General features: G+C 39.6%; 1 protein-coding gene across 5 annotated transcripts in view; it reads right to left on the reverse strand.

Annotated features, from left to right (window-relative positions):
• Positions 1 to 11,273: 11,273 nt before the first annotated feature.
• OMA1 (OMA1 zinc metallopeptidase) overlaps positions 11,274 to 27,334 on the reverse strand; it is an 80,616-nt gene continuing 64,555 nt past the window's right edge. For 4 of the 5 annotated variants that reach the window (XM_040470395.1, XM_040470397.1, XM_040470396.1 and 1 more), the window contains one exon: positions 14,587 to 15,041. In XM_040470395.1, coding sequence (XP_040326329.1) covers positions 14,829 to 15,041 — 213 coding nt within the window. In that variant the 3' untranslated portion in view covers positions 14,587 to 14,828. Of the gene's footprint in view, positions 11,663 to 14,586; positions 15,042 to 27,334 lie in introns of those variants that run through there. The other variant, XM_040470398.1, reaches the window with a different exon arrangement.

Raw genomic sequence — 27,334 nt, forward strand, 5'->3', positions numbered from 1 at the left:
GTGCGGCCATGTGGATCCATCTGTGTAAGTCCCTGGCTTCACAGATACAGATGAGTCTGTAAATGCACTTGCCATGTGTCTCAGTAGTCCCTAGGAATCTGAGACGGGGCAGACGGTGGGGCTGCCCATAAGACGTCTGTGGAGCTGGCTCTGAGAGACACTGGGTGAATGCCCCAAAGCTAGGAAGAGGCAATTTTAGAAGAGAGAAGCTGAGGTCACAGCTGGAGGGGTCAAGGAAGTGGGGATACCAAGTGGGAGGAGATGCAGAACCTGGACTGTGGGGAGGAGAGAACGGGAAAGAACACAGTGCAGAAAGAACACAGTGCAGAAATAGGGAAGCAGAGCATCTGGCTAAGAGATCCACAGCCGCCGGCAGGCACAGACAGGAGAGCTGGTTTTCGTTTTTTCAAACAGAGTTGTTTCCTTAAAGGTGTCACGCCAGCTGTACCATGTGTATGCAGAGAAGGCATGTTTTGAGTGCTGTCTTACACACACAGAGTCTGTATTTGCACAGGGCTTTTCCAGAGTTTGACATATAGAATTGCATCTTAAGCACACTGGCTTTTACTCAGACTGCATTTAGAAAGCACCTAATGTGTACATGAGGTGTTTGGGAGGGACTACAATGAAGCGGGATCATGGCCCCCTGTGCTTGAGGTTCTTATATTCTAAAATTTTTTTTTCAACGTTTATTTATTTTTGGGACAGAGAGAGACAGCATGAACGGGGGAGGGGCAGAGAGAGAGGGAGACACAGAATCGGAAACAGGCTCCAGGCTCTGAGCCATCAGCCCAGAGCCTGACGCGGGGCTCGAACTCACGGACCGCGAGATCGTGACCTGGCTGAAGTCTGACGCTTAACCGACTGCGCCACCCAGGCGCCCCAGAGGTTCTTATATTCTAAATGGAAGAATGAAACATGCAATGCAGAGAGAAATATAAGCAACAGAAAGAAAGCATAGGAATTCTACTTTCTAGATTTCTGTTCAAGTCTGAACTCTGCCTTTTTCTAGCTGTGTGGTCTTGGGAAAGTTATTTAACCTCTCTTGAGTTTTATTTCTCATTTATAAGATGAGGTAATAACACCACCATCACTAAATTATTGTGGGAATTGCAGGAAGTAATGTATATAAAGTCACCTAACAAACTATATAGTATGAAGCAAATGTGGTAGATGTGGGCTTGGTCAGGCAGGCTCCCCGGAAGAGGAAGGAGTTGAACAGTGGGATGAGCAAGGCTCACCGTTGTCCAGGAGAGGACACGTTACCTGGATACAGAGCCCCATGGTGGACAATTGAGACCACAAAGACTTCTGGCTGAGCCTGGCTCTGCTAGTTAGCAGTTGGATGGTTCTGGCAGTTCTTGACTTTGCTGAGCCTCAGTTTCTTTATCTGTAAAAAAGGGTGATGATGCCCAGCTCTCCAAGTGGGGTGATAAATGCCCAACTCTCCAAGTGGGGAAGATTGGAAATGAAACACATGAAGCCCTTAATAAGTTGGCTGGAGTACAGTAGTAGGAACTCAAATACATCAGACCCTCCAACCTGGCCCCTCGCATACCTCACTACAGACCTGACTCCCACATGCAGTGGTGCCCAAAGGCAGAAGCCTTCCTATGTTGAAAAAATTAGTTATTTATGCTCTGCCTTCTGCTCTACCTGCCTTCTGTCTTCACAATCCCCAGTTTCTCATCTTCTGCTTATTATTTTTTTAATTTTTTTAATGTTAATTTTTGAGACAGAGACAGAGCATGAAGGGGGAGGGTCAGAGAGAGAGGGAGACACAGAATCCGAAGCAGGCTCCAGGCTCCGAGCTGTTGGCACAGAGCCCAACGTGAGGCTCGAATTCACAGACCATGAGATCATGACCTGAGCCGAAGTCGGAGGCTCAACTGACTGAGCCACCGAGGCGCCCCAATCATCTTCTGATTATTAAAGTCATAATATACACACATTGCTCTCCTGCTACTGTCATAGCCACTGGGGATTCAGAAACAAATTGTTGAGAGTCGTCTTTCTTAGAGCTCATGGTCCAGTAAGGGTCTGGGAGAAGGAGAGAGTAAAAACAAGGACCAAAGTAAGTAATTGCTACTCAGGGCAGGAATAGCCACAATAGACTAAGGCCCAGCTGCTGGCATGTGACAACACAGATCCAAGATTTTCCACTGAACCCAATTCCAAATCAATTTAATATTTTTTTTCAAAAGAGGCAATTTGTTGGGTATGATTTAATATGTATTTTTAATGGAATACTTCAGGCATATAAAAAGCATAAGTACAATGCACAACCATGTACCAACTATCCAGCTTAAAATAAAAACCTGACTGCATTCTCCTTCCTTTCCATCCCCAGTGGTAACCTCTCTTCTGAATTTGGTGCTTATCATTCCCTGGTATGTTTTTATACTTTTATTACATATGTATGCATGTACAAATGATGCATTCCCCCCCCCCTTTTTTGCCCTCCAGGTATTCATTTCCACACGTTTGCCTTTTTTCAAATGAGGTTGCCCTTAGGGGCCATTTATTTTATACATTTGAAAACTTTATATAAACAGTACATACTCTATGTATCACTCTGCACCTTTTTTGCTTTTGCTCAACATTGTATTTTGAGATGTCTCCATGTTGATACCTGTATCTCTAATTCATCCATTTGTCACTGCTTTATCGTATTCTATTCCATGACAATATCACCATATTGATCTGCTTTCTTGGCAGTAGACACTGGGTTTGGAAAATAGAATCACTAAGTCCGTCCCTCAGAGTTCTCCAAGAAGCAGACACCAAGATAGGATTAGATGTGCAAGAGAGTTATTGGAGAAGCTCGTGAATGATAAGGGGTGTGGCGGGCAGGAATAGGCAGGGAGAGTCTGCAGACCATGATACAGGTCTCACACATGTGCAAGGGGAGTGGGGAGAAAGAGGATTGAATCAGAAGAATTTCTTTTTTTAATTTAAATTTTAGTTAACATACAGTGCAGTATTGGTTTCAGGAGTAGAATTCAGGGGTTCATCACATACGTACAAAGTCCAGGGCTCATCACAAGTGCCCTCCTTAATAGCCATCACCCATCTAGCCCATCTCTCACCCTCCTCCCTCTGTCAACCCATACTTTGTTCTCTATCATTAAGAGTCTTTTGTGGTTTATTTCTCTCTTCTTTTACTACCCTTTCCCATATGTTCATGTGTTTTGCTTCTTAAATTCCAGATATGAGCGAAATCATATGGTGTTTTTATTTCTCTGATTGACTTGTTTTGCTTAGCATAATACATTCTAGCTCCATCCACATCATTGCAAATGGCAAGATTTCATTCTTTTTGATCACCGAGTAATATTCCATTGTGTGTGTGTTTGTGTGTGTGTGTGTGTGTGTGTGTGTGTGTGTGTGTGTGTGTACCACATGTTTTTTATCCATTCATCAGTCAGTGGACATTTGGGTTTTCTCCATAGTTTCACTATTGTTGATAATGCTGCTATAAACATTAGAGTGCATGTACCCCTTCAAATCTGTATTTTTGTATCCTTTGGGTAAATACCTAACACTGCAACTGCTGGATTGTAGGGTAGTTCTATTATTAGTTTCCTGAGGAACCTCCATACTGTTCACCAGTTTTCATTCCCAGCACCAATGCAAGAGTGTTCCCCTTTCTCTGCATCCTTGCCAATAACTGTTGTTGCTTGTATTGTTAATTTTAGCCATTCTGACAGGTGTGAGGTGGTATCTCATTGTGGTTTTGATTTGTATTTCCCTGACGATGAGTCATGTTGAGCATCTTTTCATGTGCCTGTTAGCCATCTGGATGTCTTCTTTGGAAAAGTGTCTATTCATGTCTTTTGCCCATTTCTTGATTGGGTTATTTGTTTTTTGGGTGTTGAGTTTGAGAAGTTATTTATAGATTTTGGATACAAACCCTTTATCAGATATGTTGTTTGAAATATCTTTTCTCATTCTTTAGGCTACATTTTAGTTTTGTTGACTGTTTCCTTTGTTGTGCAGAAGATTTTTATCTTGATGAAGTATCAATAGTTCATGTTTGCTTTTGTTTCCCTTGCCTTCAGTGACATGTCTAATAAGAAGTTGCTGTGGCCAAGGTCAAAGAAGTTGCTGCCTGTATTCTCCTCTAGGATTTTGATGTTTCCTGTCTTACATTTAGGTGTTTCATCCATTTTGAATTTATTTTTGTGTATGGTGTAAGAAAATGGTCCAGTTTCATTCTTCTGCATGTCACTGTCTAGTTTTCCCAACACCATTAGTTTAAGAGACTGTCTTTTTTCCATTGGATATTCTTTTCTGTTTTGTCGAAGATTAAAGGCCATATAGTTGTGGGTCCATTTCTGGGTTTTCTATTCTGTTCCACTGATCTATGTGTCTGTCTTTGTGCCAGTATCACACTGTCGTGATGACTACAGCTTTGTAATATAGTTTGAAATCTGGAATCATGATGCCTCCAGTTTTTTTCTTCCTCAGGATTGCTTTGGCTATGTGGGATCCCTTCTGGTCCCATAAAATTTTTAGAATTATTTGCTCCAGCTCTGTGAAAAATGCTAGTGGTATTTTGATAGGGATTGCACTAAATATGTACATTGCTTTGAGTAGTAAAGACATTTCAACAATGTTTGTTCTTCCAATCCATGAGCATGGAATACTTTTCCATTTCTTTGTGTCATCTTCAATTTCTTTCATAAGTGTTCTATAGTTTTCAGAGTATACATCTTTTACCTCTTTAGTTAGGCTTATTCCTAGGTTTCTTACTGGTTTTGGTGCAATTGCAAATGGGATCAATTCCATGATTTCTTCTTCTGTTGCTTCATTATTGGTGTATAGAAATGCAATAGACTTCTGCATGTTGATTTTATATCCTGTGACTTTACTAAAATTCATGTATTAGTTTTAGCCATTTTTTGGTGGAGTCTTTTGGGTTTTCTACTTAGAATATCATGTCATCTGCAAATAGTGAAAGTAGAGTCAGAAGAGCTTCTGACTGTAGTACAGTTCTAAGAGTCTCAGTAAGGCCAACAGGAAGTCCCTAAGCAAAAATTATCCATTATAAGTCCCTCATGTGAGGCATGAATGGCCCAACCCAATCCTGGTACTCCTGCTGTGCTCAGTCACAGGCTGGGGGCAGTCTGAGTTACGCATCACAGTGGATATGGAGATGTGGAGGATTGGTCACCCATGTTCCCCACAGCAGGTTCTCTTCAAGAAGGTGGTCTGAGTGGTGCCAAACCCTCTGTGACCATCATACTGTGATCAAAGTATGTAGTCATGGGCAAAGAGGAGGTGGATTATTACCCTGCCTGGCAGACTTTCATTCATTCATTCATTCGTCCTCTACCTTTGAAAACAAAGTGAGATGTTTGAGAAGGCCATCATAGAAAGTGTCATTAAAGATGGGTCCTAAAGTATTCTTTCAAGCATTGCTGTTGGAGCCAGCAGTCTTGGTACGTCACTTCCACTCATTTCTTGGTGACTCTATGGAGCTCAGCTGTGAGGGATCTACAGTCAAGTCTCCAAGAGGCTCTGTGTTATGGTTCGAGAGTCAACCAGAACTGCATTTTCTTCTCCTCTCTACCACCTGGTCATTTATACAAGTCATTTCACAGTGATAGGTCTCACTTTTCTCATCCTTAGAGTGAGGATAACCAGACCCATCTCACAGAATTGTTATGGAGACTAAAATAGATGATATGGGCACAATGTTTGATACACATAGTCAGTGTTTTGAAAACCATGAGTTTGTTCCTCTGTTCCACTAGGTTATTGTTAGGGGTATAGAAATCTGTTTTTGGATGCAGTTATTTTTTTCCCAAACTGAGAAACATTTAAAAACTTAGAGCCCTAGTTTTCAAACTCCAGCTATCTATGGCAATCAAGGTGAATCAAAATGATGTCCACTGGACCTTCTTATTCATACCCATCACTCTTTCTAAAGCAGCATTTGTGATTAATCTCACTCTAGGGCTAAATCGGTCCCAAGCGTTTCCCAGGCACTTGATAAAGAAGCTCTCTGATTTATAGCAAACACCATTATTGAGCGGTGGCAGAGAGAGGCCATTGGGGGATTTGTCTCGCTGGAAACTCTGTCTGTTGGAGCCATTTCTTCTATTTTCCTGGATGAGAGCTCAATTTATTTCAAAACAGATGAATGAGGTCCTTTTTTGCTCCCTTGCTGGGGTAGGAAGGAGACAGAAGTTGTATAATTTTTAAAAATAAAGAATACTACTTAATATTTTAAATTTGGAAAGTTCTTCACAGCTTACACAGACATCAGGATTCAACAGAAGGCTAGGCACAAAGTAGGTCCTCAGAAAATGTTTGTGGAAGTGTACAATAATCTCCTTTAATCCTCACAGTGGCCCTGTGAGGTACACCAAGTCCATTTTTCCCATTGGACAAAGGAGGAAGATGAGGTTCACAGCTAAGAAATGTCAGAGTTAGGACTCTGATATAGACCCAGACCTGAGCTTTATCAGTCACCACACCGTGGGCCTCAGTACTCCAGGAGTTGAATCACCATGCTCATTCCTTGAGCATTCCTTGAGAAAATGCCTGAGATTTTCCGAGATTGAAAAGCTAATCAGCCAAGGCTGCAACTTCTTTTTCACCTGGTCTTTGGGTCCCTTTGGTTCTGTTCCAGAATACATTTATGGAGCACCTGCCTCTTATTTGGCGTTCATCTTCCTCACTTTGTCTGCTCAGAACCTGACCCTCTTCCCCAACAACCCTTACAGTCATCTTTGCTTGAACATTTCTAGTGACAGAGAGATCCCTACCCAGTGGAGAGTTCTTCTTATTTGACGGGGCCAATGTATTGCCCTGGAGTGTAATTACCTGGACCTCAGACTTGGCTCCAGGCATAATAGTAGCAGTGAAAAGCTTAGGCTCAGGCAGACCTGGCTTAAAGCACAGCTGTTTCACTTACTAGCTCTGTGACACTGTTATTTAACCCATAAAATGTATTCTTTAGCTCATAAAATGGAAAATAGAATATTTTATCAGCAGGAATTCTTTTGGGTGCAAGGAAGACAATACTCAATTAATAGAAGCATAAACAATAAAGACATTTAATAATCTCACTTCACAAAGAAGTTTCAAGGGAAGCAATGCCAGTGTTGGCTCAATGACAAGGTGATATGAGAGTTCTTGGTTCGTATCTTCATGATTCTCAGGTTCATTAGAAGGCCACAGCAGCAGCAAGCGTCATGTCTTAACACAGTACTTGCAAAGCAGAAATAGAAGACACCTAACACCTCCAGGTGGCACGAATCTGGGGCCCAAAAGCTTGGAAGGCCTACATAGTCCAAATCGTGATGTCTGCATCAGGTCACTGAGGCTCCCTGGGCTCTGATTTCTTCATTCATATGGACAGTGGGACAGTTACATCCCCCTGTATTTGCAGGAATCAAATACGTCAAGGGCTTGTGGGTCCTGATTTGTCAGAGGTCTCAGTAGTGAATGGTACTCTTATTATTGCTGTAGTTACTGATCTTACTGTCAGAACCTTCATCTTGCTGAGCCCTGATGACCACGTCTCCTGAACAGTCCGACCTGAATGTCCTCTGCAGATTAAGTTCGAGTGCTGGTGAGCAGGCCTCCCCAAGACGGGCTTGTCCTCCCAGGCTGTGTTTCCTTCCCATTTGGACTCCTGACAGATTTCCGTGTTCTGGACCAGGCCATTGAGCGGTAACTCTGCAATCTGTTCCGGCTGTTAAATAAACTTCTCCTGCTCCCAGACGAGCTGTCACTTGTGTGTAAATACCCCTTTATGCCTGGACTATGATTTCCAAGTCAAAATTCCCATTGCATGGGTGGCTATTAGGGTCACTCCAGATTCAAAGCCCATGAATCACAGATAATAGGTTCAAACTGAGAGGTTGCTGTGGGAATTGACTGTGTGGCCTGAAGGAGGGATGATTAGCTATTGTAACTTGGGCATGTTTTTATGGCTATTCTGGGCATCTGAGGATCACTCTCCATGTCACCATCATTAGAAGAGGTAGCACTCTGAAGGGACAATAAGCAACTCACACCCAGTGCTACCGTTTACGAGGTCCATTTATGTCTGAGAGTTGACCTACGACTTCCTCCAAACAATCCTCAGATAAGGATTCTTAGAACTGTTTGCAGTGTAATCCTGGGCCAGTTACTTCACCCCTCGGAATGTGAGTGTCTTCATCTGTTACTGGGGGGTTGTTATGGAGATTCAATAATGACAAGTTTGACAGTGGACTTCACAGTTTTGTTTCCCCTCACAGCAGGCCCCGAGGCAGGTACTACGGTAGGGTAGGTGGGCACCGGGTCATTTATTTGGCAGTGATCTCAGGGAAGCACATGTGAAGAAGTGGATGAAGAGAGACGGAAGGGAGGGAAGCCTATAGAGTACGCATTAGTGAGGGGGTTAAAGTTCTGGGCAATGGGGACCCAGTCCCACAGGGGACCTGCTGACAAACTGTGGAACAAGCCCTATGTTAATTTACTCACGGATATTGATCCCCTGGATATGGGACACCAGGGGTGCCCTTCTGAGGTGCCCCTGCTTGTGGATGAGTGAAATCATGTGGTTCATGTGGTGCCAGAAAAACTGTTAGGCAGAAAAGGAGGCAGCAGGGTGAGAACAGGACTGGAAACTCTCCACCCTGGCTGCAGGTGAGTTCGGTGGGCCAAGGGGACAAAGGGACAGAGGGGTGGCCTCACAGGCATTCTTTTTTGTTCTGTGTTGTTTTTTGTTTTGGTGGGGGGGTTGAGAGAAAGAGAGAGCAGGGAAGGAGCAGAGGGGGGGGCGGAGAGAGAATTGCAAGCAGGCTCCACACCGTCAGCACAGAGCCCAATGTGGGGCTCGAACCCACGAACTGCTGTCACACACTCTTGATGCACATACCTCCTCCGTGCTGGCATCCTGAGCCCTGGGCATATATTTGGGCCTCATACCCATCACGAAGCCCTAACCGTTCCTATGTCCATTTTCCAGGGGAAGAAAATCGAGCTTTTACAGAGGACACTCACCTATGCAGAACGAGCTGGCATCAAATCCAGCTCGGACTGCAGCGCGTGGGCTCTTAAAGAAAAGCCTAACCAGAACGTTAGCCTGCTGGACAGAACTGGGAGACTCATACTGTGAGGAGCTTGCCCAGACAACGCTGAAAGGCGATGCTAGTCACTATTCTATTTTTTTTTTCTACTATTCTATTCTCATACTGATTCCAGAGGCACCTCTCGGGGTGCCTGGGTGGCTCAGGTCATGATCTCACAGTTTGTGGGTTCGAGCCCCGCATCGGGCTCTGTGCTGACAGCTCAGAGCCTGGAGTCTGCTTCGGATTCTGTGTCTCCCTCACTCTCTGCCCCTCCCCTGCTTGTACTCTCTCTCTCTCTCAAAAATAAACATTAAAAAATTAAAAAAAAAAAAAAAGAACAGATCATCTTCAATTCTGTGTTGTACTCGATCAGACAATGGCCATCCTTTTGGAAATGACCTCTTTTAACTAATAATCTTACAGCCCAGACTAAGACAATGCTAGAATATAAGAATCAGCAGGGGTATAGCTGTTTGGATGCTGTAAAAAGCATATACATGTTAACTGTATTCAAAACCCATAATAATCCTGGGAAGTAATCAGGGCAGATGTTACAACCCCATGTTGCTCCCCCCAAAATAAGACTAGTCATGTTGTCCTCGATCTCTCAAGGCTACTATAACATCAGAAGAACAGTTGTAGAAAAAAAATCAAATTCAACTTGTCTGTGTAGAAAAACAATAATTGCTTTTAAAAAATATCTTTAAATATAGAACAAGAGAACACTTAAGCAGACCATCCATCATCCCTAACCTACAAAAATATACTGGTCAAAATTAATACATGTTAATTTTACTTTATATTCTGAAGAGAAGACGGCAATCTGACTTCAGACCCATGTGGCCCAGGATGAGGTCCCAGGCCCCTTATGGTCCACAAAGATGGTACTGGGAATCTTTTAGCTATGCTTAATATTTCAGAGAGCCTAACTAAAAATTTTATATTTTCTCTCACATAATTAGGCCACCCAGACTAATTAAAATCACAAATTTTTCTCTTGGCTAGAATTTTGATAGTACCAGAAATCACATGATGATCAGAGGTCCTGATTGGTGTTTGATGATATCACAAAAATTCTGAGACGTGCAAGCAGGATCACACTGTGACTTGTGCCCCACACCCAACTAACTCAACTCCTAAACAGCCAGCATAGCAAGAAACCCTAGTCACGAGTCTATACCCTCCACTCCTTCAAGACAGAACTGTGTGCTGTAAAAGTCCATGCACACAGTTGGGTCATACAAAAGGGGTCCTTGATTAAAAGGCTGGGAGTCACTGGCCTACCTCTAAAGGCTATTGGTTCTTGGATAGAAGTTAGGGGTTGGTGTAAAGGGGTATATACTGACAGGGTTCCTTCCAGTAATGAGGTGAGAGATATTTCTCACCACAGATTAAGGAACTCTCTAGGTCCGAATAGAAACAACGTAAGGAGCACCTGAGTGGCTCAGTCGGTCAAGCTTCTGACGCTTGATTTGGGCTCAGGTCATGATCTCATGGTTCATGAGTTCGAGCCCCGTGTCAGGCTCTGTGCTGGTGGTTCAGATCTTGCTTGGGTTCTCTCTCTCCCTTTCTGTCCCTCTCCCCTACTCTCTCTCTCGCTCTCTGAAAATAAATAAACAACAAAAAACCACATTATAAGATGATTAATAAGAATTTTAGCCCTCCCATATATGAATGTACTTAAATATTTTTACCACCTGTCATAGAGTATTAAAATGAATGCATTTAAGAGAAAGGAGGGTTCCCAAGGGAGGGGTGAAGGAAATGAACACTCTTCATCACCACTTCCTTTATGAGATTTGCTACCTGGAGTAGCAGTAACTAGCTGGAGAGCACAGACTTTGGAGTCAGCAGATGAGGGTTTGAATCTCAGTTCTGCCACTATGAGCGGAGTAGTGCTGGGCACACAGTTGCCTAGTATCTTTGAGCTTTGGTTTCCAGTTAAAAAATGTAGGTAACACCTCCCTCCACAAAGAGTGTGGTATTGCTCAGAGAGCACCGGATTACAAATCAAGAACCCTTTCCTTCTGATCCCAGTTCAGACGTTCACTTGAAGTGCATCCTCGGGTAACTTGACTCACTCCTCCAAGCTTTAGTCTTCTTCCTTATGAGTAAATAACACCACTTGTCCTTCCAATCACATGGGCTGGTTTTGAGGATAGGAGCAACGGAAAAAAAATATCTTACAGATGATAAAGCAAATACACTAACGCAAATTTACTATCAACAGAAACAAAACTTAGGCAATATTGTTTTTGCTCAGATTAAGTTATCATTTCTGAACCAAATCTGCAAAGAATTATCTTGTTTCTTTGCCTGCTGAAAGAGGAGAAACGTAACAGGTTTTTATTTCAGTTACTGAACAGGCGCTGTGGTTGTATGTGAGCCACTCTGTTTGTAGGGTGCCGACTGTAACCATCCTCAGCTCCAGCCTGTCGGGATCACCCGTCCCCTGTGGTGGTTACTGTTTCTGGGTTGCTCTTCAGAGATTGCAGTTAGTATTCAAGGTTTTGTTTCAATAGTTGCAAGGTAACCTTGGCAGCTGCTCGCAGCCATCTTGACATCAGCAGGGAAGAGTGAAACCAGAGCTGAGAAAAATCACAGAGAAAAAGCCACTGCTCTGACGATATCACAATACTCTGGACTAAATCATGTCCAAAGCTAGTGTGCTTCTGGGCTTTTTTGTTAGGTGAGGCAATAAATTTTGAGGTTTTTTTTTTTTTTTCCTGTTCTTGCAAGTAAAATAATCTTCAGAAATACACCATATAACATCGAGCAAGTTTCATTAACCCTCTCAACTTCACTATCCTGATCTACAATGGGGGGTAAAATAATACCTATCACACACAGGGCTGCAGTTAAGTTCATCAGTGCTTGAAGAATGTTTAGCACGGTGCTTGGTACAAAGTAAGCCCTCAATAAATTGTGGCTATTTGTATTATGTTTGGCGCTCTACACATTATGCTAAATGCTTTCAGTACAACACCTTCCTTAAGCATCATGTCAACCTCACGACAATCTTTTTTCTTATATAATTTTTTTTAAGTGTTCCTTTATTTCTGAGAGAGAGAGAGGCAGAGTGTGAGCAGGCGAGGGGCAGAGAGAGGGAGACACAGAATCCGAAGCAGGCTCCAGGCTCTGAGCTGTCAGCACAAAGCTTGACGAAGGGCTTCACCCCACGAACCGTGGGATCATGACCTGAGCCAAAGTCGGATGCTTAACTGACTGAGCCACCCAGGCACCCCTACAAGGTAGGATTTCTTATCCCCATTTTACAAATGAAAAGAAAAATGAGGGTTAGAGACTTGAAGTGACTTGTCCAGGGTCCTATGGCTACAAAGAGGCAGAGATTTCATAACATATAACTGTTTCTCCTTTTTTATTTTTTTCATCATCCTTTGCCCCGGTGATGTGAAGTGTACATCATCAGTAAAATACCAATTGGATACCTATGTCAAAAATCATTAGTTACCAGAGACATAGCAGTAAATACACATATTCTTTTTGAATTTAGTTTTAGAGGACACCCTTACAATGACCCGGGTTACAGGGGAGTTTAGATTGAATTTGTGCCTTGTATTTACTGGCATCATGCTCCTAACAACTGAGAAACTAACTAATGACACCTAAATCCTATAGGCACATGAACAGCCCTGTCAGTATGGTATGCAACTAAATGCAGAGCTTAGAGGTCTTTTCCATATAGAACTTAGAGCATATGTATACATATTACATCCAACTATTTAATTTCTCCTAAAACCCTGAACCGAAATGTACCATTTCTTTTGTATTTTGATCCCATGGGTTAAAAAAATGTCTTTTTCACAGGCACTATAAAGGAATTCTCTTGATACTTTCTCTGTTCCTTCCAACATGTCAACTTATATATGTTTCCTAGGAAATCCAAACAGTACAATTAGATGTGATAACGGGATGGAAGGAAATATCGACTAGGGCCTCCACGACACTATTTTCTCAGGAAATATACAGGGAAATCTGATGGCGTGTCTTACTGTTTACCTCTAGGTGACATTCTCCAAACGTCTTTACACGTTATGGAATGCCTCAGACAGGACTGCAATGACTACAACAGTTAATCTGAACCTCCTCCTTACAAATGTTATCTTGTGTGCAGATCAAGAAAGTCCTTCCCACTCATCTGTAGTAAGCCCTGGAAAATATAAGCAGCAGCCCCTGAAATTCTCCTCATAACTAGGTACATATCTTGTCTAAGGAGAGGTGTCAGGACACATCCCAAATGCGAAGTCACGGGCTTTCAGAGGCAGCGGGGAGAGGCTCCACTGTCCTAAATTGCCTCACCCCCTGCCTCTTCGTGTACATTTTTTGATGGAAAGGTGTGAGAGGAGTGCCTAGAAAGTCATCCTGCAGGTAGGTGATCCTGATTTTATAATTAGGAGATTTTTACCTATACTGAAGCCCTATATGAGGATGCTACGACACAACCGAGGATGGCATTTGTTCCCTCTGATAGCATAGTTTTAGATATCTGAGAGCTGTGGAGACAGACTGATCTGCAGCCAGACAGATGTAGCTCTGTTCTTTCTAGGTGAGAGTCCCTGGGTGTACCACATAACCTCCCCAAGCCTGCTTCTCATTGTAAAATGAGGCCACTACAACCTACCTCATGGGGTTTTGGAATAAATGGGTCCAGCTCACAGCAGACAGTCAATAAAAGATCGTTTATTTCCCCTGCAATTCTCTAAGAAACCATTTAATGTAATGTGTCTTTAGAAAAATGTCCCTACCAGGAAGAGAACCTCAACATCACTAGACTGCATCCGTTTGGGAGTAGAAATAATTTTATACACATAATAATGCACTTTAGAACCCTATTTCCAGGTTTCCAGAATATACAGTAATTTCTGAGTACCGCTCGGGCTGTGCCTAGTGCTTCTTCTCCCACCTCCTTCCAACCTTTTACTGATGTCTGCCGCCCAGGGAGGTCAATTTGTGGGTGGCACCTTCTCCCACATCCTTGGTGGTACCCTCGATGACAACAGGGTGGTTGCCTTCTCTGAGAACCCCCAAGACTCCCAAATTGTAATGTCGTGAAGGAGCCAAGATGACACAGCTTTGTTAGGACTTCACAACATTAGCAGCACACTGTGTCTGCAAGGAAATGACCCTACCTCCTTGTTGTGTTTCTCACTGTCACTTGGACCACAAAGAGCACTCCTTTTGCCTCCTATGAAAACAGCTTCTTCAGCTTCTGCCTAGACAGTCCTTTTTCCCCTCAGAGTCCATAAGAGAAGACCAGTAAGTTCTCTATCCCAAGGTCCCCTGTTCCACATAATCCTATCCAAGTGCAAATCAACTTCTGTAAACAGTGCTTCAGACTGATGGTCAGTTTCCCAGTTCACCATAACCACCCAGACTTTGAGCTCCAGTTTAGGTTCAGGTGGAACTCTCTCTACAACAAGAATTACTGCACATTCTGACTTCTCATCCACTAGAGGTCTGCCTCCAAATCAAAACCAAGTATGAGACAGAGTAAAACATAATACAAATTTATTCTGTGACATTTTCTTCATTGAAGATATTTTAAAATAGATTAAAACACATCAATATTTCATGAAAATACCTAGGAGAAGAAGTTAGGTAATACCTGTAATATACATGATTTGACCCTGAATATACAATTTTTGTATTTCAAACATCATTTTTTTAAAAGGAACATAAAAATGGTAAGAATTGCTGCATTCTTCATATATCCCATGTCTCATAAATTTTAATTCAACTGCCAGTTCTTTTCTCAACTATATATGTTAAGGGTATTTGCTTCTGATTTTGAATGGTAGGAGTATCCATTTTCTGTTTCTTAGCAGTGATATTTAGGTCTTCTTTTTCCGATTCTTCAAGAAAATGCTTCATGCTGAGTTTGAACAGTAATCGAGGGTCTGGTCCAGAAAGTGGTGGGCAATTACATATCTCTCTAATTTTAAGGGCCTACAAATGAAGAATACAATACTCTGTGTATATATGTGTGTGTGTGTGTGTGTGTACATATATATATATATATATATATACACACACACTATATATATATATATATACATACATATATATACACACACATATATAAATTTATATATACATATAAATATATACATAAATTATTCCAGTAATTCCTACTATGCTGTATGCAAAACAGTGAAATATAAGAATACATTCTATATTTTTGGAATAAAAAGTATCTTAATTACAACATGCGAAAGAGGACCATAGAGACATTCCTGGTAAATAGTTACATTTTTATTATTTGTTTATACAATAATATATTTGAAAAAAATATCTGCAGTGACTGTCTGATGTCCTATTAGGGATAAATGAGAGGTATCTCTATGATTTCAGTCACACTAGAGCTGACTGTGAGAACACCATTCAGATTTAAAAAGATCTGAAGACTCTAAGACTTTCTCAAGGAAAGGAAAACAAGAGGATATAGAAATATGAACATACTGAAGAAAGATACATGTAACTAGGACAGTCTGAGGGAGAATTGATGCTAATAACCTACAAGATTAAGCAGATCAAAATCATGACAATTTTTAATTCCCGGAAAAACAAAATGCTACAGGAAAAGTAATCACAGAATGACGACATGGTTCAGCTGTGACTGGTGTTTACAGTTTTAAAAACAATGAATCTTGATCTACCCCAAATCACAAACAAACAACTGGAAGAGGGAGAGCTGGATACATGTGGGTGCATGCACAGGTGTATCAGTGATAAAGGAGCCCTTCGTTCTCATCCTCTACGGGGAAAAGTAAATTGGAAATGCTTAAACTGGAAAGTTAGGAAGTAGCAATATGACTATGTGATGGTAGACATGGTGGGAAATACCAAAAGTATTATTTAAGAGCTGGAAATGGTTACCCTTAAAACTGAGGGCAGGTAGGGGGATTGGAGCTTTAAATAACTAGACTTGAAGATCTATGTGATTCTTTACAGTGGTTTCATAAAGGACTTTAAGACATAAAAACTAAAATAGTGAATTAAAAAAAATTTTTTTAATGTTTATTTTTTAAGAGAGAGAGAGAGAGAGAGAGAGAGAGAGAGAGAGAACACGAGCAGGGGAGGGGCAGAGAGAGAGAGGGAGACACAGAATCCGAAGCAGGCTCCAGGCTCTGAGCTGTCAGCACAGAGTCCGACGCCAGGCTCAAACCCATGAACCGTGAGATAATGACCTGAACAGAAGTCGGGCGCTTAACCGACTAAGCCACCCAGGTGCCCCTAAAATAGTGAATTTTTAAAGCAAAAACATTTTATATCTAATGGGGGTTAAAAGAAAGATATTTAGGGGAGGGAGCTAGTTTAGTTTCTTATTACTTATAACTTTAATTTTTTTTTTCATGTTTATTTATTTTTGAGAAAAAGAGAGACACAGCGTGAGCAGGGGCTGGAGGTGCAGAGAGAAAGAGAAAGAGACACACACAGAATCCAAAGCAGGTTCCATGGTCTGAGCTGTCAGCACAGAGCCCGATGTGGGGCTCGAACCCAGGAACCAAGAGATCATGACCTGAGTTGAAGTCAGACACTTAACCAACTGAGCCACCTAGGCACCCCACTTTTAACTTTTTTATAGTGATGGATGTTAAGGGATGTAAGTAAAGCTGGGAAGGAAACAATCAATGTTTGTGGGGATAGTAAAATTTTAGAAAGATTAGCCTACCAAGGTCTCACTGTTAAATACTGATGGGGGCAGAGAGGAGGAGGGGTAGCTGGGGAGAAGACCTGAAGGCTGAAGGACAAGAGGGAAGAGGTACGTGGGTACCTGGAAAAAGAGCATTCCAAGTACCAGCAGCAGGGATGCAAGGACCAGAGATGGGAGTGTGCCTGGACGGTTCTAGAACAGTAAGGAAGCTAGCACAGCTGGAGCAGAGCAGGGCATGGGCAAGAGCAGATTATGTAGGCTCTCACAGGTCATAGGGTTTTAGGTTTTACTATGAGTGGGGCTGCCTCTGCTATTTGTGGGGTCCATGGCAAGAATATAAACACTCAGATACCATATGTTTAAATATCTAAAAGCAGTAAGTCAAGCTAATAAACTACTGTAGAAAACATTTTCTATTCTCCCACTTTGAAAAATACACATTCAAAATGACCCTGAAGGCAGGTACAAAACTAGAATTCTTGAATTTTGGAATGTGTAAGGTTGCAGGGAACCTACCCACTTCCTGTCACTGGCCTGCTGTCCACTCCCTTCTCCTATCCCTGGCTTCCTGGGCACTATGAGGAGCTTTGTGTGCATGTGTCCAAGGGAAGAGATCCACACAGGCCCAGAAGCAGGCTCAAAAGTGTTTGGGCAAGGAATTCCATTATCCCAAATACCCACAGTGCCACATGGTAGGGGCATAGGTTCTTAGATGGGAATATTCCTTTAAGTTCCAAAGGAGAGAAGGGCATGCAACCAGAGGAAAACCAGAAATAGGTCTTCTAAATGGGTAATGCCAGGGCAGGAGCTTAGATCTAGGAACACTTCTGATTCTGAAGAAGGCTATGGTTTACCAAAATAAACTAGAGGAAAAAAAAAGCATTGAAGTGAAATTCTGTGGTGACAGGGGCCTCGTCTGAATTTTCTTTCTATCTCACAATCATCTACTGAGCATTAAAAAAATGTTCATTAAACTTAACTGAAAAATCAAGAAAACGTTTCACAACTATAGCACTGAAATAAACAGAAAGTCAGACCCTCAGCAAAATGGTGACCTACTGCCCAAAGCAGAACACCTTTGAGAGTGTAAGATGCTATTAAAACTCAACTGAGACATCAGGCACAAAATGAGCCTGCCCTGGCAAAATGGGGACACACAGTCCACTCTTGCTTTAACTCCTTTACAGCCATGCTGATGTCCTTTTCCAAGTGAGAAGCCGCTATGTTATGGTTGCTACATCACACGCCTGAGACCTTCACTGGTGTCAGTAAAGGGGCAAGTATGGAGCCTAGCAAGTAACAGCTGGTAAAGCTGAGTTTAGCAATGAGAGATGCAAAGCAGCAAAGGGAAAAGTAGAATGCCATCTAATCTTTTATATTCGGTAAAAGCTTTTCTCTTTCCCCTAAGTCCTTTTATTCAGTATTTTTACATAGTTCTAAATGGCCAATATTTAGAACACCACACTGAATGATCTGCTAGGTATACATCAGTCAGGATACATAGTCATGATCCCTGCCCTCACACAATTTACTTTGCATTTCCCCATCACTGGGCATTTGAATTGTTTCCACAGTTTCATTTTGTTTTACTTGGCTTTAATAAATGACCCTATGAAAATCTTTGCTTAAAAAAAATGTTATAACTTCCATTTGGGTTTACTTGAAGTATACCTGCCAAAAGAATGATGTGAACAGAGTATACTTTTAGTTTATACAGGACCAGACTGCTTTCTATCAGAAAGGCTTTACCAACTTATAATGTCTTCAGCATACAGGCCTATTATCTAAGTTATTCATAATCAGTATAACATAAGATTTCATGATTTTTAACTAGATAATAACCATATAATTCCAAAATTAGAAACCTTAGAAATCATCAGCTGCAGTTTACAGATTGAGGAAATTTAAACCCCAAAGAGGTTAAGTGACTGGCAGGGAACAAAAAATTGCTTGGCAAATGTTTATAGCAGCTTTATTCATAATTGGCAAACCTTGGAGCAGCCAAATGCCCTTCAGTAGGTGAATGGATAAGTAATCTGTGTTACATCCAGACAGTGGAATATTATTAAGCACTAAGAAGAAATGATCTATCAAGCCATGAGAACACATGAAGGAACGTTAAATGCATATTAAGTGAAAAAAAAATCTATCTAAAAAGGCTACATAGCATAGGATTCTGACTATATACATAACATTTTGGAAAAGGCAAACAATGAAGACACTAAAAAGATCCACGGTTGTTAGGGCTGAGCAAGGAGAGAAGGACGAATTGGCAGAATATTTGTGGGGCAGCGAAACTACTCTATGTCATACTGTACTGGTGAATACAAGTCACTATACATTTGTCAAAACCCACAGAATGTACACTAAGAGTGAACCCTAATATAAACTATGGACTCTGGGTCATAAAGATGGGTCAGTGTAGATTCACCTTCTGTAATAAATGTACCACTCTGGCACAGGACTTTGATAGTGGGGGAGACTGAGCAAAGGCAAGGGGTATATGGGGAATCTCTCCTGTACCTTCCATGAAATTTTGCTGTGAACCTAAAACTGCTCTTAAAAATAGTCTAATTTAAAAAAAAATTTGGGAAGAGGCACAAAAGTAAGAAGACTTAGAAAAAAAAAGGGATGAGAATCTACTTCTGTTGTTTTGTTTTTAATCCTCTTACACTACATGCTTTTGTACTACATTTTTTGCACCACATTGTTTCTTGAGTAAATCTTTTACTGAATAAACATACTTTTGAGATGTCTGACCTACGTTTAATTGCTAGAAAAACTATATATTCTTCATAAAGGTATTCTATGAATCTTTCTACATGTGTGAATCCTCTCCTCCAACTATCGATCAAGCAAAATCCTATTAGACCATAGACATTTCTACCAAATCTTCATCTATTTTGCACAGCAAGATTTTATCACATATGTTGGTAAAATATTTTTATTTTCTACTGTCCTTTCCACATTTATTTTATTACATTTCAGGGTGTCAACATCTTTTATTTTTATAAATTCAAATCTATCTTATTAAATATAGCTTCATCTCCTTAAAAGTCAGCAATATTTTCCCACAATACAACAAGAATAGGCCTTTCTGTTGCCTTTACTTCGTTTTCTGCATTTAACTGTATGTACTCTACATAACACGTACTTAATAAATACATGGTGGATTTTAAACAAACACCTATAAAACACAAGCTATGAATAAATCATTATAATAAATGTCATAGGGAAAACACTCTTTAAGAATCGAGAGTCTAAGAGAAAGCAGGAATGTATTCTAGTAACAAAAATATACACTTCTAAGAATCCCAAGGAAGATTTGGAGTTAAATATGGAATTAGCCAACCTAAGGATTCCCACTAGACATGAAAGAAACTAACATATACTGTTCATTTTCTATGTGCCTTGTCCTGTACCAGGTATTTTACTTATCTAAATTGGCGTTATGATATGAACCACTTTTAATATTTATTTTTGAGAGAGAGACACAGAGTGTGAGCAGGGGAGGAGCAGAGAGAGAGGGAGACACAGAATCTGAAGCAGGCTCCAGGCCCCGAGCTGTCAGCACAGAGCCTGACACAGGGCTCGAACTCACAAACCGTGAGATCATGACCTGCGCCGAAGTCGGACGCTCAACCGACTATGCCACCCGGGCGCCCCTGATATGAACCACTTTTAAAATCTTGGGCCCAATGTAGAGTATTTGTCATTGAAATGTCTTAAAAGAGAGAGAGGCAAGGAAAGAGGGGAAAAGGCAGGGCCTTACGACACAAATACTTAAGTATGTACATAAAACAGGACATATTATCACAGTTTTACAGATGAAGAACCTGAAGGTTAGATTAGGTAACTTCTGCAAAGTTAGGTGGGTGGTAGATCCGAATTAAAACCCAAAGCTCCCAAGACCGCTGCTATTTTTATTGTACTTCCCTTAAGCATCCTTTTCCCATTATCAACTATTAGTTTGCTACATGCTAAATTTCCATGAGGGAATGTAACTGCTACTCAACTGTACTGCCCAATTTTTCTATTTTTAACCCAGTATTATTTAGCCTATCTTTCCTATTATGACCTAGCATGCTATCATTTAACAAATATTCATTAAGCATCTCAGGGACTGTCACAGGCTTTATGGATACAATAGCGAACAAGGGCCTTACATTGTAGGGGAGGAGACAAGACAATAAACAAGTGAACAAGATCACTTTCGTTGTGTACATGAAGAAACAAAACCGTGAACTTTCTTAGAGAGCAGCTGCATGGAAGAAGGGCTATTTGAGATGGGGGGAATCGAACAAAGCCTCCCAGGGGAGATGACGTTTGTGTAAAGAGCTGAGGGAAGAATATTTCAGGCAAGAAGATTGAGTAGAGAAGCTGTGAGGAGGAAACAAGCACAATGTGTAATCATTGGAATCAAGGAAAACCTGGGGGAGAGGGACACATGAAAACACTGGAGAAGGAAGCAGTGGCCCAATCACCTGACTCAAAGACTAAGGAATTTGGATTTTCATTCTAAATTCAAGAGATGTCATTGAAAGGTTTTATGCAGGGAAATGACATTGAAAAGACCGTTCTGGCTGCTATACTGAAAACAGGCTGTCGGGGTTGAGGTGAAAATGGAGCAGGAGGATTAAACATGAGCTGGCTGCAGTGAATTGGGGGAGCGGGGGATGCTGGTGACTTTACTAGGGCTGTAGCAGCAGGGATGGAAAAGGCGAAGTCACAGGATCTTCTTGTGGGAGGACACAGAAAGAGGAAAGAGAGGGATCAAAAAGGATTCCTGAATTCTCTCCTGTGTTAACAGCATTGCTTTCATATGCTACCCACGTATCTGAGGATAATTTGCTTGCTCTGAGGAAATAATTATTGTTACTTGGCACTGTATTGTTTGTTGGTTCATGCCCAGTCCATAAATTCTTTTAAAGGTATTTTTTAAAATCAATTTGTGAAAAAAAAATGTTCATAAAATGAATAATTAACAATGTCCCTTTTTTGAAGCTAGAGTTAATTATTCGTTGAATAACGGTCTTCAAACTTTCAAAAAATTCTTCAAAGTAAATCCCCACCAGGCCTAGCTAGGTGCTCTTTTCTTTGCTAATTTGTTATGACTATGGATTTCTAATACAGTCGTTTTTATTTATTTGATTTAATTATACCTTACCTCTTTCCCCGAGAATTAATTTGAGGGGGTACATTCTCGTTACAATTTCTACTTCTAGATGTACCCACATAGGCAGTTCTCTCTCTTACACATACACTTATGCATGCACACATTTTAATTACTTCTGATCTTGACCTGAGCCATTAACTAACACCATCTACCTAAAAATAACATGCTCTCAAGTATTTTGGTTTTCCTGCATTTTAATTATTGTAGCTTTTCTACTGATCCTATTTATATTTTACTCTTTGTCTGTCTGATTCAATAATTTCCACTTTGACACAATTTCTAAAACAATTAACTATTAAAATTTTGTTTATTTCTACTTAATTTTATTTTCCCTGTCTGGGGCACACTGTATTTCTCAATTTCCTTTCTCTTTTTCTCTATTACTAATACAGACGTTTAAATTGATAATTTTTTGACATATATGTTTGACACTCAATCCATGAAAATATAACTACAACCACTACAAAATTTTTTTATTTTAAGGCATGTTCTCACTGTTTATGGATTTCTTTATTGTCCTATATATGCAACAATTTTAATTTTCATGTAGTTGCCCATATTTTAATTTTTGTTATATTAATTTTAATGTACTATGTTCTGATAATTTGAAACACATTTTTATATTAAGTATACACGTTTCTGCCCAAGTTAATGACTAATATTTTTATGAAAGTTTTGTATTTTATGTATTTGTATTTTATGAAAAAATACATCTTTTTCCTAGCATTTCGTTTTTTATGTCAGTTGAATCTTATTTTTCATATTTTCAACTCAATTCTTTGTTAATTCCTTACTTGATCTGTAGTTTTCTAAGAATAGTAGGGTGGAAGCTATAATCACAGTCATATATAAACAAACTAAACTACATACTCTATCTAATTCTTGATCGTCAGTAGATTCTGGAAAGAGAACTGCTGCTGAATACTTCGTGGCATATTGTTTTATGTGTTCCATGTATTAAAGTTTCTTCTATTTCAAAAGAAAGAAAAGCTGGTTTGGCTAGATAGCACACTCGAGTGTATTACCTCCATTGTTCGTTGTTTTATCTCTTTTCCCCTAAACTCTTATACTTCTCCAAAGTCTAAAAGGAAAAATTTAAAGTCATTCTTACTCATATGTGTCTTTAAATTTTCTCTTTATATATGGCAGCTTGTAAAATCCTGTCTTTGCAATGAAGATTAAACACTTGATAGATTTATATACCTAGGCAACATCATTTCAGGGTTTCTCAGCCATAATGCTTTGGGATTCTTCTAAAAGCCCACTCTGAGAAGTGTTATCTAAATCAAACATGTGATACAGAAATCACAGTCAAAGAAACTAAGGCGTAAGTGAAGGTTCTGGACTTTACCACTGTTATATGCAGCCCGACTTGTGTCTTTTCAGTATTCTTCCATTTTTCAGATATTTTTTTTAGATGTGGGTCTTTTAGTTTGGTTGTGCTATTTTCCTTTATCTCCAGCATCAATAAGTCTTTGCTCTGGGGCATCAATTCTGCTCTTCCCAGCCTCCAATGAAACTTTTAGAGCTTGTCTGCTGTATTCACAAGTTTAGCAATTTTCTGGAACGGATGTATCTTACGTTTGTAAAATCATTCTTTCTTCTTCTGTCACTTTCAATGTAGTTAGATCAGCCTTCTCATGCCAGCTTCAGGGGGCACCTAGCCTGTCTTCTCCAATGCAGTAAAGCTTTTAAATTATACCTGAGACTTGGGGTTTTTGTTTTTTGTTTTTTTGTTTTTTTGTTTTTTTTTTTTCAGATTTTTCTACTCTTTGAAGTTTATCCTACTGGAAGAAAATGGGCATTTCATGGGCATTTCAGAGGCTTTTTGTGATTGTTATTTTAGATTTAGTTTAGATGAGGGTCCTTTTGGTGTTATTAGTTAAGGGCACTCAGACGCTAAATGTCTTTTAAATACAATTACCTATGATCATCTTTCTTTCCAACTATTATGTACTCATCATCATTGTGATGTTTTAAAAACCTCTCTTCACTACCTCTTAAATCTACTCTTCATGGGAGAAAAATGTGGCTGCAACATCTTTTATTCTGTTAGATTTGATTTGGTTGGTCTGAGCTCCTTCTTCATTGTTCTATATAGATTCCTCCTGAAGACGCACATACAGGTAAGCCTTTTAAGACAGAGGACAATGATAGTCCCCTCAATCAAGAAACTTTTAAGGTTGATGAAAACCTGGCTAGAGAGTCCTAAAAGCATCACCCCACAATCACGTGCTGGCCATACGAGAGAAAACCATGTTGACAAAGGAAGGGTCAGGCCACCACCATTCAAATCCCTGATCAAATGTGTCAACACTAATGTGGAGCAGCCAGATTAAGGGAATCCTAATATGAAAAGCATAGCTTCATTGCCTATAAAATATTCTTGTCAAAACTTAACTTCTGTCTATAGGTATATAGAGTAACAAGTGTTAAAAAAAAGAACGAATAGGCCCAAAATAGAGTCACCTCTGATAAGCCCCACATCATCAAACCAAGACTTTAACTACTAATCTAACTGCAGTTTCAACCTCTTCCAGAAATAGAATTTTAAACCAGTAAATCTGGATTTTCCTGGTCAGCACTTAGTGAGGTAATCTGCCAGACAGTCCCCTTCTGTCCCCCAAAGAAGGATGAGGTAACCCCTCTTTCCCTGTGCCCTTCTGCCTACAGAAGTCGCTATTTCATTCAGCTCTTTGGAGCTCCTTTCCATTGCTAGATGGGATACTGCCCAATTCATTAATCACTGAATAAAGCTAATTTAATCTTTAAATTTACTCAGCTGAATTTTGTTTTTTAACACAAGTTAGGTTAGACAATCTCACCAAAAAAAACAAAACAATCAATAAATATAGACTGTGGGGCTAGATTTGTTGAGCAAGTCAATGGCATGTTTAAAAACAAACAAAAACGGGGTACCTGGGTGGCTCAGTCAGTTAAAGGTCTAAATTCAACTTAGGTCATGATCTCACGGTCCATGAGTTCAAGCCCATGTCAGGTTCTGTGCTGACAGCTCAGAGCCTGAAGCTTGCTTCAAATTCTGTGTCCCATCTCTCTCTGCCCCTCCCCACTCACACTCTGTCTCTCTCTCTCAAGAATAAGCAGTAAAAAAAAATTTTAAAAAGAGAGACAGAGAAAATAAATACAACAAGGATGATGGCTATGTGACTACTTAAAAATAACAAATCCTTCCATGTATATATAAGCCTGACAGGATGATTTGATTTATTATCTTTACTTGAAAGACAAACGGATGACAACAGAAAATAAAAACCGAAAAAAATGTGAAAGACTTGGAAATGGGCAAAAAAGATCATCGGGGTATCCTCTCCAGTGCATCCTTCAGCGTCACCTCTGCCTTTCATGGTCCTAGAGTTGTTTTACAACTCTGTAAGTAGTACGAAACTATTAACAATGCAAATACTTATCCACAGAAATGTAAGTGAACCATCTGGTGGAATGCAATTGATTATTGCCTCATAACAGATCAATTTTGCATTTATTTGTAAAGTCATTTCAGCATTCCTACTTGTCTATATTCTTATGGTTCTTAAATTCTCCTGTAAGCTCCCTGTAACCTATTACTGGCTCTTTCAGTAATAGTAAGTTAAAGAAAATCTCAGATATTGTTCATCTTATATTTGCGTAAGTCATGATTTTACCTTAAAAATTTTTTTCCCCTCTAATTCATTTTCTTTCATAAACTGCAATGAAAATTGGAGTCGGATTAGTTTTTTAAGGGGTCTAAAAATTAATTATAAACAACTAAAATTTTAATAAATACAAACAATTAAATTTAAGGCCAACTTGGCACAGGTCAATTTTCTTCTAGAAAGATAAGAAAAAGTTTTCAAATAAATTTATAATCAAACACTCCTGACGTGAGAATGATATATTATGAAATGGCTGTATTTTATTCCCAGTAACAACTGAAGTATTTATGCAACTGCTAGTGCACATCAGGACTCTTCTGGGCTCTATATATCAAGGAAAACAGTTATCAATTACTCACTCATAAAAAATAAAACTATAATAATTGGGTTTTAAAGAAAGAAAAAAAACAGGAGAAAAAAAACTATTGGCCACAGAAGCTTTATAATTAGGTTAAAAGCTTCCGTTGAAAGTAGAAACCAAGTCATTTCAAGAGGGAAAAAAAATCACCTCCAATTTTTTAATGTTTTCTAAAGATATCATACTTTTCTTTCCTCTAAAAGCATTTTTTTTTTTCTAATAGCCCATTCACTTCAGCCTCAAGTAGATACACATCACATGCACCATAATGTTTTTTTAAGGTTTTAGACAATGTTACTGTCAGGCTTCCTGGCTTTATATGATTCAGAGGCCAATTCAATTACAGCAGCTGCTATGATATTTGCCTTTCCCTCCACACTCTCCACGTCAGACAAAATGAAATTCTGTAAGGTGAACAGTGTATGCTTGTGTACACTGGCCAACAACGACATTTCACTTCAGTGTTAAACACTCGTATTTCCTAACTCGTGAGATGTTTAATATTAACGATTTATGCATTTACTTTGTCCAATTATAAATGCATAAGAGAGATTTACAGGAGTTCAACTCCCAGCTTCCTGAAAGTTTAAAGAATTCAAGATAAAATGAGATTAAAATGAATGCATTTATAGCCTGCTAGCAGCTATAAAAACTGAATGTGGTAAATTTGAACATCAAGATTTAAAAAACAGTTTAAAAATAAGGCTGACATTGAAAGCTCTAAGAAACATTAAGAAATAAATCTTATTCAAAATTATTATAATAATATAACCCCAAACAACAATAAGGCCATTGAAATGTTTTTCCTTTATATTCTGTCATTCTCCACCTCTTCCCCCTAACCAAGAGAAGGATGGCAGAGAGTAAGATGGTGAGAGAAACAGAAAATAAAAAATTCAGTCTAAATGCTTTTGGTTATAAAATAAATCTATCAGGTAAATTTCTACCCTGGGTTATCTTACAATTTCCCTTATTCACATCTATTCATCCATATTTTATAACAGTCTTTATAGGAAGAAAGTTAAATAACGTTATCTCTTTCAAGGACAACTTATGTTATACATAAATTTAAAATCTGAACAGTGTAAGTAGAATTTTAAAACTGTCATACCACTAAACATCAACAGGTTGATGTAACATCTGTTCTTCAATTTTTCACCTAAGTTGTTATGGTAACCAAAATACGTGGAGTATTTGTTTCCTAAATTTAACTGATTATTTCAAGTAAATAAAATTATAGCATATCATCTTATTAACTACAAATATTATTAATACTATAACCCTATACTTATCCTTTTTAAATGCTAGTGAATTATATTTAATAGGCATTTCTACATGCTTTATACACATTAAAAGAATAGCAAGGGTATATATTTTTTCTAACTTGGGGGCATTTTC

This window comes from Herpailurus yagouaroundi, unplaced genomic scaffold (assembly GCF_014898765.1).
Source record: "Herpailurus yagouaroundi ecotype Mexico unplaced genomic scaffold, PumYag 77, whole genome shotgun sequence".
Taxonomy (NCBI): Eukaryota; Metazoa; Chordata; class Mammalia; order Carnivora; family Felidae; genus Herpailurus; species Herpailurus yagouaroundi.